Source organism: Anolis carolinensis, chromosome 4 (assembly GCF_035594765.1).
Source record: "Anolis carolinensis isolate JA03-04 chromosome 4, rAnoCar3.1.pri, whole genome shotgun sequence".
Lineage (NCBI taxonomy): Eukaryota > Metazoa > Chordata > Lepidosauria > Squamata > Dactyloidae > Anolis > Anolis carolinensis.
In genome coordinates, this window is record NC_085844.1 from 170,745,025 (window position 1) to 170,762,777 (window position 17,753).

General features: G+C 40.7%; 1 protein-coding gene across 2 annotated transcripts in view; it reads right to left on the reverse strand.

Annotated features, from left to right (window-relative positions):
- Positions 1-11,152: 11,152 nt before the first annotated feature.
- The window catches only part of patj (PATJ crumbs cell polarity complex component), a 222,948-nt gene continuing 216,347 nt past the window's right edge, over positions 11,153-17,753 (reverse strand). For both annotated transcript variants that reach the window (XM_008109348.3, XM_062979565.1), the window contains 2 exons: positions 14,838-14,961; positions 11,153-13,836 (listed from right to left, as the gene is read on the reverse strand). In XM_008109348.3, coding sequence (XP_008107555.2) covers positions 13,690-13,836; positions 14,838-14,961 — 271 coding nt within the window. In that variant the 3' untranslated portion in view covers positions 11,153-13,689. The remainder of the gene's footprint in view (positions 13,837-14,837; positions 14,962-17,753) is intronic.

Sequence of the window (17,753 nt, forward strand, 5' to 3'; positions counted from 1 at the left end):
TCACTCTATTATTATTAAAAGGATACATAAGCATATTTACATTGAAGAAGATGAAAATAATGATTTAATCAGAGTTGAACAGTCATATCTTAAAATTGTTTGATGTAAAGATTCAAAAACATTTAAACTACTGATGCCTCAATTAATGTAATTTTATTAGTATCTCGGCTTATACTGGAGTCAATGTTTTCCCAGTTTTTTGTATGGTAAAATTAGGTGCCTTGGCTTATACTCGAGTATATACAGTAGCTAAAAAAGAAGGATGGAACAAAATTAATTGGAAGTGTCATTGCCAAATCAGGAGAGCTACAGGGAATGAAACCAAGTCTACAGTAGACCCCCCATTTTCACAGGGGTTAGGGGTACAGGATCCTTGTGAAACTGGAAAAAGAACAACATTTTTAAAATGCATTATTTTAACCTGAGATATCACATCTCAAGGAATATCTGTGTCATCTGAGGTGGTTCTATGACCACTAGCCAGTCTGGAAAACCCAGAGATTTCGAGAGATACCTTATTAATCAGGTCCTTAAGGAGCCCCCGGTAGTGCAGTGGTCTTGTGCCAGCAGGACTGATGACTTGAAGGTTGGGTTGCTGATCTGAAGGTTGCCGGTTCAAATCCAACCCGGAGAGAGTGCAGATGAGCTCCCTCTATCAGCTCCAGCTCCATGTGGGAAATGAGAAAAGCCTCCCACAAGGATGGTAAAAACATCAAAACATCTAGGCATCCCCTGAGCAACGTCCTTGCAGATGGTCAATTCTCTCACACCAGAAGCGACTTGCAGTTTTTCAAGTTGCTCCTGATTCGAAAAAAAAAAAATCAGGTCCTTGAAGAACCAAATCCACAAAATTTAAGCCTGCAAAAGTAGAGGGCCAACTGTATATATGGTATATATCAGAGAATATATATCACCACATGTGCTTGAAATTGCTTCTCAAATTGTGGGTCCCAACTCCAGATAGTATCCTTATAACTCAATGATGGGGTCCTGAAAAATTTGACAGGAACCATTAGCCAAGAAAAACATCTGTCCCCTCAGTTTGTTCTATTTGCTCCAATGTTTTGAGCAGGCACTTTCTAAAATATGAAATGTATTGCCTCTTCTAAATCATGATTACAGTTGTAAAATGTTGGCAACTGCTCCACCTACTGAAATTTTGTTAGAACTAGTTTGAAGACTAAAAAAGCATTATTGAAAGAAAACATATACAGTGTTCCCTTGCTACTTTGCGGTTCACTTTTTGCGGACTCGCTGTTTTGCAGGTTTTCAATAAATATTAATGTACACCATTTATTGTGGTATTTTTGCTGTTTCGAGGGTTTTTGCAGTTTGCGGGCTTATAAGAAAGGGTTTTGGAAGGGGGGAAAGGGAGAAATAAAGGGAGAGGGGGAGGGGGGAGGGGAGGGAAGGGTTGGAAATAAATAAAGGTTATTTAGCTTCCATTCTTCTTCTCCGCCAGTGTACTGTATATTGTAACTGCTAAAATAAAGTATAAATATTAAAATTAATAAAGTGTCCCTACTTCGAGGATTTTCATTTATTGCGGGTGGTCCTGAAACGTAACCCCCGCAATACGTGAGTTACTGTTCCATTCAGTGCTTTACAGAGAGGCAATTGCTTTTGGTTGATCAAACATTTTCTATGTGGAAAATCCAATGAAGAGGTAAGTAAGAGAGAAGAAAAGCGCAACCAACATTTGACAAAAGGGTGTTCTGAAGGATCATCTTTTTCTAATGGCTGCTTTCATATGAAAGGGCATCCACATTGAATTTTAGTTGTCGTTCTGCTAATTTTTTTTTAGTCCACACATTTGAATAAATGCTATTGAGGAACAATTCTTACTTTCCAAAGGCTGAGAAACCCACTTTTCCTTTCAGTTATTGTGAAGTTATACAGGAATTCCACATATCCTAAAACTGGAAGGGAAGTGGGTTAAATTTTCTCAGACATTAGCAATTTTTAATTGAATTGCTTATAACTTCATCTGCAAGTCTCAACCCAGCTAGGTTACTCCTTTTGTTTCTCAGTTTTAAAATGTTATTTTAAAAATTTGTAATTTCAAAAAGGGTTTTTAAAGTTTGAATAAACTACTAGCCATCGTAGTGTATTTGTACAGTACAAAGAAAACATAAAAAACTTCAACATAAATGATAAAAACACTTTGCATTGAAAATTAAAATCTGTTGCTCTTTACACATAATTTAGATTCTACCAATCCAGCTAATTTATAAGAAAAGAAAATCTATTCTAAAAGTTGAGACTCATTTTCTTAAATACAGAAAATCATTATCAGGGAGATTTCTTGCTGACAAATTTCAGAAAACTGTGGTCATCAAAGGTCCTCACAACTTGAGACTTCATTTTCTTTGCAGGGCATTCTTGGCAGCTCAGATGGAGTCCAGTTGCTGGCATATGTAGGTGTATTACAGTAATATGTGGACTGTTTTTCAACCTAACAGAAAGAGCAAATTGGGTATGCGGGTGATATATAGGTTTCATACAAGTAAAGATAAGGCTAGGTACATATCAATGTGCACCACAGCAACCCCTTTGATTTGGAGGCTATGATGGGGAACCCTCATCCGTTATTGTACAAATCTAGGTGAGGGTGAACGGGAGTGACCTGGAGCAGAGAGAGTCATGGACTGAATTCTCCACTTGTTTCCGAGGGGTCACCCTGGGAACAACATTGGGTTGCATCCGGTGACCCTGGTGTTTCGCCATTGTTGAGGTTGAGCTGGTCTCTGATAGCCACTGCTTCATTCAAGTGTAAATTCAAGTTCAAGTTCAAATTCATGTTTATATGCATGTTTATGCCCTGAGTTTGCTGGTAGATCACACAGAGATTGACAGGTAACATATAATAAAAATTGCCCATATTTAATCCATGCAATTGTGTTGTCTCATGATTTCACTGGTGGGAGAGCAAAGAACTCTGTATCCTTCCTCTTGTAAGTCTGCATTGGGACGGAGAGGAAATTCAGATTGAGAGCACTGCTTTGAAAAACATGTGTGGGTATGTATTTCTATATATTCCCCTTTGTTAGACTGTTTCTAAATAATATGGAGAGGATTCCCTATGCAATTGTTTGTTAATGCCGACTGTTATTGTGCTTAATTATATCATCTTACCCCCCCAACTATTTTGATAGTCTATATCATTTCACTTTTCGGACTCCCCCCCCCCCTATTGTGCCGGCAAGGCTGCTGACCAACGGTCAGGGGTTCGAATCCCAGGAGAGCATGTGAGCTCCTTCTGTCAGCTTCAGCTCCCCATGCGGGGACATTAGAAAAGCCTCCCACGAGGATGATAAAACATCAAACATCTGGGCGTCCCCTGGCCAACATCCTTGCAGATGGCCAATTCTCTCACGCTTGAAGCGACTTGCAGTTTTTCAAGTTGCTCCTGACCTGAAAAAAAAAAGACTTTTCCAGCTGCTTTTAAAATGTTTCAGCCTCTCCCCCCCCCCCCCCCCACACACACACTTTTTCTCCCTTTGTCCTCAGTTTGATTGCTGAAAACTGAGTTCAATGTAAACAAAAAAAAGAGTTGGTACTTAATTAATGGGATAGAAATACACTAACTTGCCATCCATGTTATGATGTTAAAGTGGAAAATAGCTATGTAATCTTGCTTCTTATCTATTATTTAAAAATTAGCATGATAGAAATTTCCTTGTGACATTACAGAAAGTGAAATGTTTCCTGTGAAGTCTTGTTACTTTTAACAAGCTCCAAGCCAGACAATTCCGAAATGTGATTTTCATAATAGATATCAGACACTAGAGGGCACTAAGCAAACAAGTCCCCTATCAATTCAATGAATATGGCTTCAAAAAAGTTCCACCTTCATTTCTTTCTTCTGGCTTGTTGTGGGGCATTCCTTCAGTACAGAAAAGTCACTCCACGCAAGATGTACTGCTCTTGAATGCATAAGATCAAATACTCTAACAGCTTGTCTACTCATACAGAATTGGAAAACTTCACAGAGTTTAATTGTAACATGGGAACATTCCTGGCAGCAAGAGGTTATTATTTTTTTCATTTGCCAGTTAAGGACTCTATCTTCTGGATTCCATTTTGTCCTGCAAAAATAATATATTCAATTTTTACCTGTTTCCCAAATAAACAAAGATGACAGGCCCTAGAGAACATTAATGGCTCAAAGCAGGCGAGTTATGAATGGATTTCCTGCTCCTCTTGCAGAAGTGCCAAAGAGCAGAGCTGTAAAGACAATAAAATTGTCTCAGCTGAGGGTGATCGTGCAATTCGATTTCATGGAATAAAATTGCTTTACAGTAGAAGGCTAGAGATAATAAAGAAGAAGCTCAACTGTGCAATTTCAGGGTGAGGGAGGTCAGTGTGGAAAATATCTTTAAGAGCATATTTTTAAAACATGAGCACAGCCTGGAGAGTTGAAAATGCCCATCAAGGTGAAAGATCTTTCCATGCGTCTGTATCTTTCCATGCGTCTGTATCTGACACTACATATTGGAAATTGCTTTCTAAGCACTTGCCTTTCTTCTAATTTCTTCTTTAAATCCGGCAGTTCCTCTTCTGTATCGGATTGTCCAAACACATTGGGCCAGTAAGGTCCTCCACCTTCATTGGGATTAGGGGCACAGGACCCCCATGAAAGTGGGAAAACTTATTTTAAAACTTGCTATTTTTTTAAAAGAAGAGAACAACTCTAGAGGAATGTCTAGGTCTTTCAGCATGACTCTGGGATCAACTTTTGTTGGAATCTGAACATACTCATTTTGGAGGATCTAAATATTCCTAGAGAGATTTTTTCTAGACGTTTTTAAATTCTCCAGCATGACTGGGGAATTTTGACCATAGAGTCAAACTGACAGACCTAAAGATTTCTAAGCATAATATTATTAGTCAAATCTGCAAAAGTCAAAACCAAAAAATGTGGAGGAACGACTGTAGGAGTATGCTCTGAACACAATGGCTATCACCAGTCCTGAAGGACCTTAGTTCTATCCAGATCCTCCCCCTCCACCATTTAGTGAGGGCACACCTGTAGCTGTAAATAAAAGTTAGTTACATTGCAAAAGAATGATGATATTTCCTTCTTATGTTACAAGTATAGTCTGAGTGATGCATCTAGTAGAGGGTTTATTTTGTTGCAGACCAAGTGATGGCGCTTGATATAAAGTGATCCCTTAGTAAGCTGTTGTGTTATGTGACTTCAAGACATTTCAGACTTATGGCAACCCTAAGGCAACCCCATCATGGTGTCTTCTGGGGCTGAGAGTATGTAGGTTGCCAAAGGTCAGCCATCATTTCCATCGATGAGTGAGAAATCAAACCCTGCTTTCCTGAGGTGTAGTCTAATGCTCAAGCCATTAAATCATATAGCAGTATACAGTCATGGAGGGGAAGAAATACCCAGTGGAAAGTGGAAGAGATAAGCAGTTAATTCTGAATCAAGCAGGGGATCCCTGGAGACATGTCGAGGTTCCTTCAGAGACACACAGATGCCAATGGTGTTCACAATATCAAGGACACACCACTTCCCTGCTTAAAGGATACTGAAATGAATGAAAATAGTAATTAGGAAGCAGAAAGATAGACAAAACTCTATTATGTATTATAATCCATTTTACAATTGTATTGCATAGTTTTATATTTGCTTTACTCCTTCCTTCCCCTGTGTGTTTTTAATATACTCTAAACTGCACAGCTTTGGCAGGGTTTACTAGTTGTTGTGGTTGTTTTACTTTTAAAGTGCCACAGACACTGATGAATATATATAAATAAATATCATGATGGTGGTGGTAATGATGATAGAAGTAATAAAGTACAGAATACAAAGCATGGTGCAGGCTTTATTTTACTAATAGTGTTAGACTTATATAATGACTCTAGTGCTCCATTTTTATACAGTGTCCAAACTATCATGACTAGTGATCATGCTGACTCAGAATGATAAGGGTAGAAGTACATCTTATATGGAGGGCACCACCACCATTAAAACTGATATACCCTGCCATAATTCCTTCCTACTGAATCCTGATATTCCCAATTTAGGAAGGAGTTTGAATACCAGCTGCTGAAGGTTGTATGTCAGAGGAATTAAATGGAAAACCATCTCTGTATTTCGTGCCTAAGAAAACCTTGTGGAATTAAGGGATCATTCATAAGCCAAATTGTGATTTGAAGGTGATCTTGCACACATTTAGAAGTCTCAGCAAAGAGGCCTGGTGTCTCTCCAAACTAGAAAACCCAGGAATCGATGGAAGGGAGCCATGACGATGTAATCATAGTGGTATAACTGTATAGAATGGAAGCGCCTTTAGTCTTTACTAAACTGCAGCTACTTCATGCACTAGTTAAGATGGCCTTTTAAAAATGCCTCAGTAGGGCCTTATCCAAAAAGGAATGTACTCTTGGAAGTACAATTGGTCCTCAATATCCATGGATTCATCATCTATGACTTGAGCATATCCCCCCCCCCCTCAAATTCCTTTTATTTTGCTGTTTTATATATTTTACTACACTACGGTATATAATGTGACCAACACATTCATGGGGGTCCTGGAACCAAACCCCAGTGGATACCAAGGCCCCACTATATTAAAATCATGAAACATCAACACCATCCCCGCTTTGCAAAAATATGACAGTACTTCTAATCAGTTCTTGAGGTTTTCTTGTTTGGCATTTTTGGCAATCCAGTTGGCCCCAGAGGATGTTGAGGTCAAAACTTGGTTCCCGCCACCCTGCCACAATTGCTCATTTCTGCTAGAGAGAGACGGGCTTCTTCATAATCAGATTCATGCTGTACATTTCTCAAATCTTTTGTCTCTCCCATGCTTCTTTTCTTCATCTGGTAGCAGACAGCTTTGAAGATTTATATGATAATTTCTCTTTATAATGAAACTATATGTGAATCTTATGTGAATCCTGCGCATTACATAAGATTTAATGTTATTAGATGCTATAAAGGATAATCAAGTAAATATCTCTAACATCAGACCTTGAGCATTTCCTGCTATCTTCATGTCCAATAATTTCATTGCTAAGCAAAGTATACTTGCATTTTCATCATAAAACTATTCAAATATCACAGAACTGGTCAGGGGTATGAGAAAACCACATATTCCCAATAAGTGAGAAGGGAAACCATGATTATAGCTGTTTTGAAGTGAATGATGCCTAGAAAATGTAACAGCTGGAGAAGGATAAGTGTATTAGTTATGAGTGAACAGCACCATTGTAAAAGAAGTGTCTGCACATGTAAAATGGAAAAAAAACCTGATTCAATTCTCTCTCATGAAGATAAGGAAACTGCACGGTCATAACTGCTTCCAGAATACTGCATTATTGAAATGAATTGCGGTGATTATGTGAATATATTTTAAATAATGCGCATAATTAGAAAAAGTGTGATGTAAAAATACAATATAGCCCCTGTGTCTGCAAGGGATGAATTCCAAGACATCTTCCACTTTTTATTTCATGTCAAAAGCATTGCATAACAAATACATTTTAAAATGATGAAAAAAAAAGGAAATCACAAGCAACTAAATAGTTTTAGACCAAAAATGGGCAACAGCAACCGCATTGTCCGTAGCTTTAAACAACTCCTCCTCCGTGCATGAGGCAGGACATTGTGGGCAAGCATACATATGCGGAGTTGTTTGTTCTGCTCCACAGTCACACAAGGTGGAGGATTCCTCCAGGTAGTGCCACCTTGCCAAGTTGTCTTTAGATCTGCCCACTCCACTTCTGAGTCTGTTCAGGGACTTCCAAGTTGCCCATTCTTGGTTTGCCCCTGGAGGAAGACCCTCTTGGGGGGCCATCCAGTTAGAATTGCCAGGTTTAGCTGCCCAGAGGGATACTCTTGCTGTTGCTGGGGGAACATTAAGAGGAGTGGTGGTTCTCATGAAGCCCTTCCTTGATTTGAGTCTGGTGGGAGGAGGCTGATAGTTATGCAGTGGGTGGCTTTCACAGTGTTCAACCTTATTTCTCTCACCATTAGCAGCAACTTCCCGTCGCACGTCAGGAGGGGCAATGCCAGCTAACTTGTAGAGTTTATCAACAGGTGTAGGTTTAAGGCTTCCTGTGATTATTCTGCATGTTTCGTTTAGTGCTATGTCCACCTGCTTCGCATGGGCAGACTTTTGCCAGACAGGACAGGCGTACTCAGCAGTTGAGAAAGACAAGGCCAGGGCTGATGTTCTTATCACTTGTGGGTCTGCACCCCATGAGCTGCCAGTCAGTTTCCGCAGGATGTTGTTGCGTGCAGCTACTTTGTGCTTGGTGTTCATGCAGTGTTTCCTATATGTTAATGTTCGATCTAAGGTGACACCAAGATATTTAGGATGGAAACAGTGTTCGAGCTCTTGGCCTTCCCAAGTAACTTTCAGTTTCCTGTTGGCTTCACGGTTACGTAGGTGGAAAGCACACACTTGTGTCTTGGCAGGGTTAGGCTTCAGGTGGTTCTCTTTGTAGTAGCTGGAGAGATCTTTCAAGGCATTAGTGAGTTGCTTTTCAACTGTTTCAAAATCTTTCACTTGTGTTGTGAGGCCAAGGTCATCAGCATATATAAAACTCTTTGTGAGTGGTGGTTGTGGCTGGTCGTTCGCGAAGATGTTAAATAAGGTTGGTGCAAGAACGCTGCCTTGGGGTAAACCATTCTTTTGCCTCCTCCATCTGCTTTTCTGGCCCTGAAACTCCACATAGAAGCTGCGGTTTTCCAGGAGGGTCTGGACAGTTTTTGTAAAGTCAAAGTCCCGGGTGATATGGTAGACTTTATGCAGCATTTTTCTATGTTGCACCGGGTCATAGGCTGCCGTAAGGTCCACAAAAACTGTTCCCGTAATGCAGCCTTTCTCATAGCCTTCCTCGATATGCTCAGTCAGATGAAGAATTTGACCTGTACAGTTTTTCCCTGGTCTGAAACCTGCTTGTTGTGGAATAAGCTTGGGTTCGATAACAGGTCCTAGTCGATTTAATAGCACCCTCTCATAGACTTTATATAGATGACATAAGAGGGAGATTGGTCGATAGTTCCTGGCATTGGAGGCATCTTTACCAGGTTTTAAAATGGCAATGATCTTAGTTTTCCTCCATGCTCTGGGAATCTGTTTGTGTGCCAAGCATTGATTGTAGAATTTCAAAAGCCAGTTTTCAGCTTTGGGGCCCAAGTGTTTGATTTGCTCCATCATCAAGTCATCTAGGCCAGGTGCTTTACCAGTCTTACATCGCTTGATGGCTTCTCTGAGTTCTTTCAGGTTTAGAGGAGAAGACAACTGGTGGGTTTCAAGTTCTGGCACCCTGTTGATTTTCATCTTTATTCTACTGTGGTTGGTTTTCCCATTCTGAATTAGCTGGTGAGCTATCTGGTCTGGTGTCACGTTTGCGTGTCCATGGTTGACCACAGGATCACTATCCAGGCGTCTCAGCAGTTGCCAGGCTTTTCGGCTACTCTTGGACGTCAAGGTTCTCAAGCAGCTCTAGCCAACGGTCTTTCTTAGCATTAGCTAAGGCTGTAGATAGTTTTTGACCTGCTGCTATAGTCCCATCACTGTATGGATTCTCTTGAAATAGTCTGAGATATTCCTGTAGCTGATTTAGCGATTCTTCGTTTAGGCCTGGTAGGTAGCTTGTGCGACAGCCTCTAGGGATTGAGAGCCTCGAGGATCTTTTCACAGCTTCTACAAACAGGTCATAATTTTCTATAGAAGGTTCTATATCAGAAATAGCAGCTTCCATGGTCTCTGTAAACTTTGTCCAGTTAGCTTTATTGAATATATATATATATATACACACACACACACACACACACACACACACACATACTGAATATATGCAACTGTGGATAACAGCAAACCTTATATTTTTGCTTTGCCTGGGACTGCAGTGGTGGAGCTACAAACCTTCACATTTGTTGTGCCCCCATACATTTCATTATTACAATTTAAGTATGTTTCTGTATTTCTTATAAGGGGTTGGTTTAACTTCTGGTTTGTTAATAAAGCTGCATTAGTGTGTCGCAAAATGATGCATGTCTAAAAAGTGTGTCACCAACATGAAATGTCTGGAAAGGTCTACTCTAGCTAATTCTAGTTTCATTGCTAATATTGCCCATATTAAAACAGCATGTGTTTCACACACATTAGAAGAATATCCAGTGTGTCCAGGTTCCCAAATGGTTCATTATTAGGAGCTTTTTTCAGGAGCATATTATGACATTAAGGGTCTATACTATACATACATATTGTTGTGGTTCAGCCTGATGATGAAGAAACGGGATTTGGGGGACAGCAGTTTGTTCCTGGGAATGTGGATGTTTCTGAAATACAGTTTGAACAGCAGTCTGTCCCTGGGAATGTTGATGTTTCTGAAGTGCAGGTGGATCCGGAAAGTGTTGATAGCTTAGAAAAACAGAGGTCTGTGAATGCCTCTGAGTCTAGCAGAGATGCTGCCAAAGTTAGTGATAAGGATGACCTTTCACTTGATCTGAGAATTGTCAACAGAATGCAGATGGGAACGAAGAGGATGAGTTTGTGTCAGATAGGGATTCCAGGTTGAAATTAAAATCAGGTCTCAAACGCTCCGTGAGAATTGGAGGCAAGCGTGGAGGGGCTAGGGCTCAAAGGAATATGTTTTTCAGTTGCAGAGAGGTTTTAAAGTAGATCTTTCTGGGAAATTTTAGTCAGAGCAACCTCGCTTTTGGAGAATCAACTCTTGCCTGGTTCAAGCCTTAAATCTGTGTTTGGATTACTTTTGAAGCTCATGTATTCATGTTACCTTGGATTTACTGTGCTATTTTTGGATTTTGGACTAATATCTACGAAATTATTGAACTGTGTTTAAGGATTGCACTTGCAATTGGTTTTTACTTATTTTTCTGCTTTCTAATAAGTTTTGCTATCTTTCTTCAATAAACTGAAAAGGCTCAAGCCTGATGTGGTGGAGTTTGTGTGTTGGAGCAAGGTGAACCAATGCTGAGGTGTGACACATATATGCTTTCAAACTCCCTGTTGCCTTATGGTAACTCCCATGAATTTTTCATACTTTTGTCTTAAGCAAAGAATACTCAGAGGTGGTTTTGTCCAGGATGTATCTGTCCCTTTATAAAATAAAGGCATTATCTCAATACTGTTATATGAACACTGCGCTTGTACCAGTGTGGAGTCAGAAGTTTATTTTGCTTGAGAAAGATGACAAAGTTTTTGCCTAGCTTTGTGTCCTCTAAGACAAGAACAGACTTCTTGTAGTCCAGAACTCATACAATCTACAACCTGATTTCAAGACCTCTGTGCATATTATCAATTCAAGTCTATATAAAAACAACACGTCTCTTACCCAGTGGCCTGTTAAGAGGTGAAAGAGGAGAGATAGAAAGAAAAAGGGAAATGGAATGAGTGATAAGGAGATGGCACAGACAGTAGTATACATACTGTCTGTGTCATTGCCTTATCACTTTTTGTTGCCATCCCTCTTTATTGGACTGAGAATCTTGTATATTTTTGACCATGGCTTGCCCACCAAGGTTTCATCCTTACTTTCAGCTTCAAGCTTGCAACCAGATCAATCCATAAGGGAATATTTTCAACAGAAAAAAGCTCGCCATTCACATTCTAAACTTTCTGTGACAGGTAGGTTTCAATGCACAGTGTAATGCTACCTCTTTTTTACTACCATACTTATGCAAGGAAATTTTATTTAGAATCTTCGGAAGTCATAAAACATTTTAATTTACCAATATACATGAACATACAGTATGCTGTGCTGCCTCCCTCTCTCTTCACAAAGATTAGCAGCATTATTAAAACAAGCCAAAAGCCCATACCCCACCCCACCCCAAAAGCATAATGCAGACTTAAAGACCCAGGGTACAATCTGCTGAGCCATTTTGTGGTGCAAAGCCAAAAATACTTTTACACAGCTCTTATTTATTTCAGTAGGATTCCCCTTGGGATAATATCTCATCAGCTTGTGCCCATGGTCTGTTACATACAGCTTTCATTCCCAACATGCCCACATAGTCACCAGTCTATCTGCAAGTTGCAATGCAGTTTTTGGCAATACTACATGTGACACAAGAGTGCAAATTGCAAGCAGCAATCATGTGATCTCCCCATTTGAGCTTCATGAAGGGCGAATTATCTCATCATATGAGCTCTACATTCATTGTATCAGAAAAATGTGTGCAGAAGAACTGCTTGCATCCTATATGAAAGAATGGTATACAGAAAATCAAATGATGCATTTTTGGGCAAGACTACCTGCTTGTGATATTTTGGCCACAATCAAACTCAAAAATAAGTTGCCTCTTCAAGCATAATATGGAAGTAAATATGGAACATCAGCTTATTTTGACAAACAGAATATCTTCATTCTTAAATGGGGGAGCGTAAAAAAGTTCACCAGTTTTCTCAGTGAGAAATTTTCTTGACATCCTACATAGCTATCACTAACATTAATATACACATTAAAATCTGGGGAGAATTCAATTTCAAAAATCTTCTAAATCTGCTTTCAGGCACTATTTATGGACTACCCACGAGGCATTCCGATAACTTAATGCACTTTGTGATTAGCATAACATAGCACATAAAAGAAAAGACAATATTGTTAACAAGACAATTACCCTTTCTTTGACAAATTATCCTTTCTTTGACTACTTTATCAGCTTTGATCAATTTAGCACATACGCTTTATACTACACAATCAAGACGAATGTTATTGCATTCTAATTGTATTGCAGTAAAAGTACATTATATAGAAGTTGTAGGGTTTTGGATAGAAAGTTATCACTTTCCTTACGGATGAGACATTGTACCACAGAACTGACCAAGAGATACTTGAGCCCCTAGGTTTCCTTTACTCTTCACTGCAATATTATCATTATAAATAACAATAGCCCTATTACAAATTAAGGTGCTTTCTTCTGCCTCCACTGAGTTAAGCTTTACATTGTACAAACTATTCCTATCGCTTAACCAGCTGCCTTCAGACAGACCTTCGATAAGATTCTGGTCAGTCCAACAGAAGACAAGTTCAGGAACTAGACAAGTTCAAACAGTAGCAATGTACAAATTGAGGAGAGGAAGAAAATTGACTCATCATAATTACAACTAACTTACATATATCTACCCAGAGAGATTAGACAGAGATGCTGTCGTTTCATGATTAGAACTTCATATACAATTAATTTCCCATAGGAGGCTTTGCTATTTCATCATTTGGAACAGAGGTAATTGAATTAAGCTTTAATGTATTCTGGCACAGATAAAAAGAGAATTAACATAAGCAAACCATGAATGAGATGAAAAGTAACCCAGCACTTTGTTTTGTTCTTTAGATAGGATTCAGCAGCAAGCCACAGTCTTTCTGTGTGAATGCTAATTTTAGTTTTAGTGATTATACTTCCGACTAACAGACGATAATAATGATGGGTAAAAGCAGGAAAAAGGAAGCACAGGAAAGGAAAGATGGAGAAAAAGGTGGAGTTAATGCTTTCACAATGGATTTCAATTACAATAACGCAAACAAATCTTTTCGTTGGCTATAATTGCACAGGCAACATAATTAATGTATGCTATTTTTAGCTGGAGTTGGGTTTTCATCTCACACAGGGTTGAATGCTCTACACTGATTTACAGCAGCTCTAAGCAAGGTTTAGGAATAATTGTGCCCAGCCCGGATTGCAGTTGCAAAAGCTCATGACAACACTGTTAGCGTTACAGTCCCTCTTTGGCGCTTCAGAATAGCCACAGCTTGCTCATGGGTTACGCCTTCCAGAGTCTCTCCATTAACAGCTAAGATCTGGTCACCACGCTTCAATCGCCCATCATCTGCTGCTGCTCCCTGGTAAAGAAACAATGAAAATAAGAGTATATTATCGATCCTGGGGAAGGAAGAATAGGCAGTGGGATAGACACACACAAGGCATTCTAGTCTTATTTCCTGGAGTAGTCTTAGCAGTTAAATCTCCAAAGGGCCTTCACTGAAGAAGAGCCTAAGTTTTACACTACTTACCTGCTGGAGGAATGGCAAAATAAGCCTTTCTCTGGGAGTGTTTCTGGCATTTGAATAATTTCTAACTTTTCAATGCATTTAAAAAATCGCTTGCATCCTATTTAGTCACTGGCAATGAGCTGATGCTACACAAGATACTGTATTTGCACACATGGGTCTGATAATGATGCACAGTTTAGAGAAAATAGGGATGCTATTCTTCACTAATTTTCTTCAACAAGTAATTTTAGAAATTTTCTCCCTGCTGCAAGAAATTGGAATTAATTCTGCACAAAATTTGCATATGCTTGTTAAAATAGCATTCACTGTGCTGAAAATAATAATACGGTTTTCTTTGCAGAGAGGACTGTTTTCTGGAATCTGTGGATAGCAAACTCTATCGAAATGAGATGCTTCTGGCCCATAGAGTTGCACTGGAGGACCTAGAGAGTACATATTTTGTTGGTTCTGCAGATATGGAGTGATCACACTCTATAGTGTTTCCTGATCTTCTTCCACTGAGCATTATGAGAGTCCCCAGTCAATACACTACTCACATTCCACTAAATACGTTGAACTGAGCATGAGAAGAACTTTTATTCAGAGCTCCATACTCAGTATAATGATGTTGGGATGGGTAATTCAGGTATGGTGATCTTGGCATCACAGAGCTGTATTATAGTCCTCGGGCATTCTCCAGAATGTGTGCATAAATCTTCAGGCACAAATTCCTTCCCATTTTCACATCCAATTAAGTGGACTTGATCAAATGTGGGTGAATTTAGTCATTGCAAATGTATTTTGGAACAGTTACACAATACATGCTTAGACTCTTTTAGTTTGTCAATTACCTTTGCAAAAATGGTCTTGACATAAATAGGGAGGTCTCCATGAGGACTGCCGTAGCCTCCTACAATACTAAATCCCAATCCATCTGAGCCTTTCTCCAGCACAAGAACCTTAGGCAGAGGTGCCCTGAAAAACAGTGAATGTCACTTAGAACAGTGTTCCTTTAATAATTGGGAAAGTAAACTGTCTTTCTCTCTCATTTCTGGCTAACATGAATGGCAGCAGCTCTCTAATGCCTAATTCCAGTTTCTAGTCCCTCCAAAAGTAGGCCCATTGAATAAACAACACATGGTAAAACAACCTTGTATAAACCCTATTGATTTAATAGTCTACTTTAATTGGAGCTAGCATACAGAGAAAAATATGTTTTTCAGTTATGTTTGAACAGTATGAACAAATGGCACCCTTTTAATTTGACCTACCTAGTCCTGAAACACAAAGCATATATTTTACCACTGAGCTTCTGGGCCTGCCTATGGATTAGCTCTGTGAGCTTGCAACTCAGCTGCCAGTTTTCTTTTTCTAGTATGATTCCTGTGCTTTTGTGAGCTAAAGAAATCACCATGTGGAACTTTTCCCATCAGTGTCCTTTTTGAAATCACCACATACATTAATTAATTTGGTTGGGTCATTTGTTTTTAAGAACAATCATTTCCAATAGTACCCTCAAGTAATAATAATATAATAAGAACTTTATTTTTATATCCCACCTCCATCTTCCCAGAGGGACTCGAGGTGGCTTACATGGGGACAAGCCCGATCCAACATAGATTAAAACCCAACATAGATTAAAACGTATCTCAATAACATTCGACAATATTAGAACAAGATAATAACATAAAATCAACATCATCAACAACCAATAGTCTGGACAGTAATAAATACTGGAATTCGGAGAGTGGAATTCAGAACAGGGCAGGTGGAAAAATGCAAGGGCCAATAATAATGACTAAAAAAGCAATGTCAATTTAAAACGCTGAACCTATAGGACGAGGGACAAGGATAAAGTGCTGGAGATGATAGTAAGTTATAGTTGGGGCTGAGTATCTTGTGAACTGCTTAACTGAAAGCCAATGGAACATCCATGTTTTTAGGTCTTTACAAAACGTGGACAAGGTGGGTGCCGGAGTTGTTTCGGGTTGTTGGGGAGCTCCTCCATCCTCCCCAGGGGGAGGAGACCCCTGACAACCCAGCAACCCAGTGCAGCGATTTCGCGCACTTTTTTGCAGATAAAGTTGCTTGGATACGCTCTGAGTTAGACACTGGGGTTAGTGCAATGCCAGGTGAGATGCCTGAGGCATCTGTCTGTCCGATCTTGATGGATTCGTTTCGGCTTGTTCGCCCTGATGACGTGGACAAGTTCCTTGGAGCTACGAGAGCGACCACTTGTTCCCTAGATCCTTGCCCCTCCTGGTTAATCAAACTGACCAGGGGAGATTTGTTAATTTGGCTTGAGAAAAATATCAACTCATCTCTGGAACAAGGGATTTTTCCGTCTAGCCTAAAACAGGCAGTAATTAGGCCTTTTCTAAAAAAGGCATCGCTGGATCCGTCTACTCTTAACAACTATAGACCAATTTCCAATCTCCCTTTCTTGGGCAAGGTACTGGAGAGGGTGGTTGCTTCTCAGTTCCAGGGATTCTTAGACGACACTGATTTTCTGGACCATTCACAGTCCGGCTTCAGGCCTGGTCACAGTACTGAGACGGCTTTGGTCACCTTGGTGGATGACCTCCGCAGAGAGCTAGACAGGGGGAGTGTGTCCCTGTTGGTTCTCCTGGACATCTCAGTGGCTTTCGATACCATTCGACCATGGTATCTTTCTGGGACAGCTCTCTGGGATGGGCCTTGGGGGTACTGCGCTCCAGTGGCTCCAGTCCTTCCTGGAGGGCCGTTCCCAGTTGGTGAAGCTGGGTGATACCTGCTCGGACCCCTGGCCTTTGATCTGTGGGGTCCCGCAAGGTTCCATTTTATCCCCCATGCTCTTTAACATCTACATGAAACCGCTGGGCAAGGTCATCCGGAGTTTTGGAGTTGGGTGCCATCTCTACGCAGATGACACTCAACTCTACTACTCATTTCCACCTAATTCCAAGGAAGTTCCTCAGATACTGAACCAGTGCCTGGTCGCTGTAATGGCCTGGATGAGGGCGAACAAGCTGAAGCTTAATCCTGACAAGACAGAGGTCCTCGAGGTCAGTCGCAAGTCTGATCGGGGTATTGGGTGGCAACCTGTGCTCGACGGGGTCGCACTCCCCCTGAAGGCGCAGGTCCGCAGCTTGGGGGTCCTCCTAGACTCATCACTGACACTTGAGGTTCAGGTGTCGGCGGTGGCCAGGAGGGCCTTTGCACAATTAAAGCTTGTGCGCCAGCTGCGACCATACCTCGTGAAGTCTGACTTGGCCACGGTGGTCCACGTCTTAGTCACCTCTAGACTGGATTATTGCAATGCACTCTACGTGGGGTTGCCCCTGAAGACGGCCCGGAAACTTCAGTTAGTCCAACGTGCGGCTGCCAGGTTGTTAACTGGAGCAAACTACAGGGAGAGATCTACTCCCCTGTTTAAGGAGCTCCACTGGCTACCGATTATTTTCCCGTCCCAATTCAAGGTGCAGGTTCTTACCTATAAAACCCTAAACGGTTTGGGACCCGCCTACCTTTTTGACCGCATCTCCCGCTATGAACCCACTCGTCCTCTTTGTTCATCCGGTAGGGCACTTCTTTCGCTCCCGCAACCATCCCAGGCTCGGTTGGCGGGGACGAGGGAGCGGGCCTTTTCTCTTGTTGCTCCCCTTCCGGAGGAGATCCGGCAAGCACCCACCCTGGCTTCCTTCAAAAGGCTGCTTAAAACCTGGCTCTTCCGCTGCGCCTTTGGATAACCGAGCCCATAGCTATAGTAGTTGCACAGGCCCTCTCTT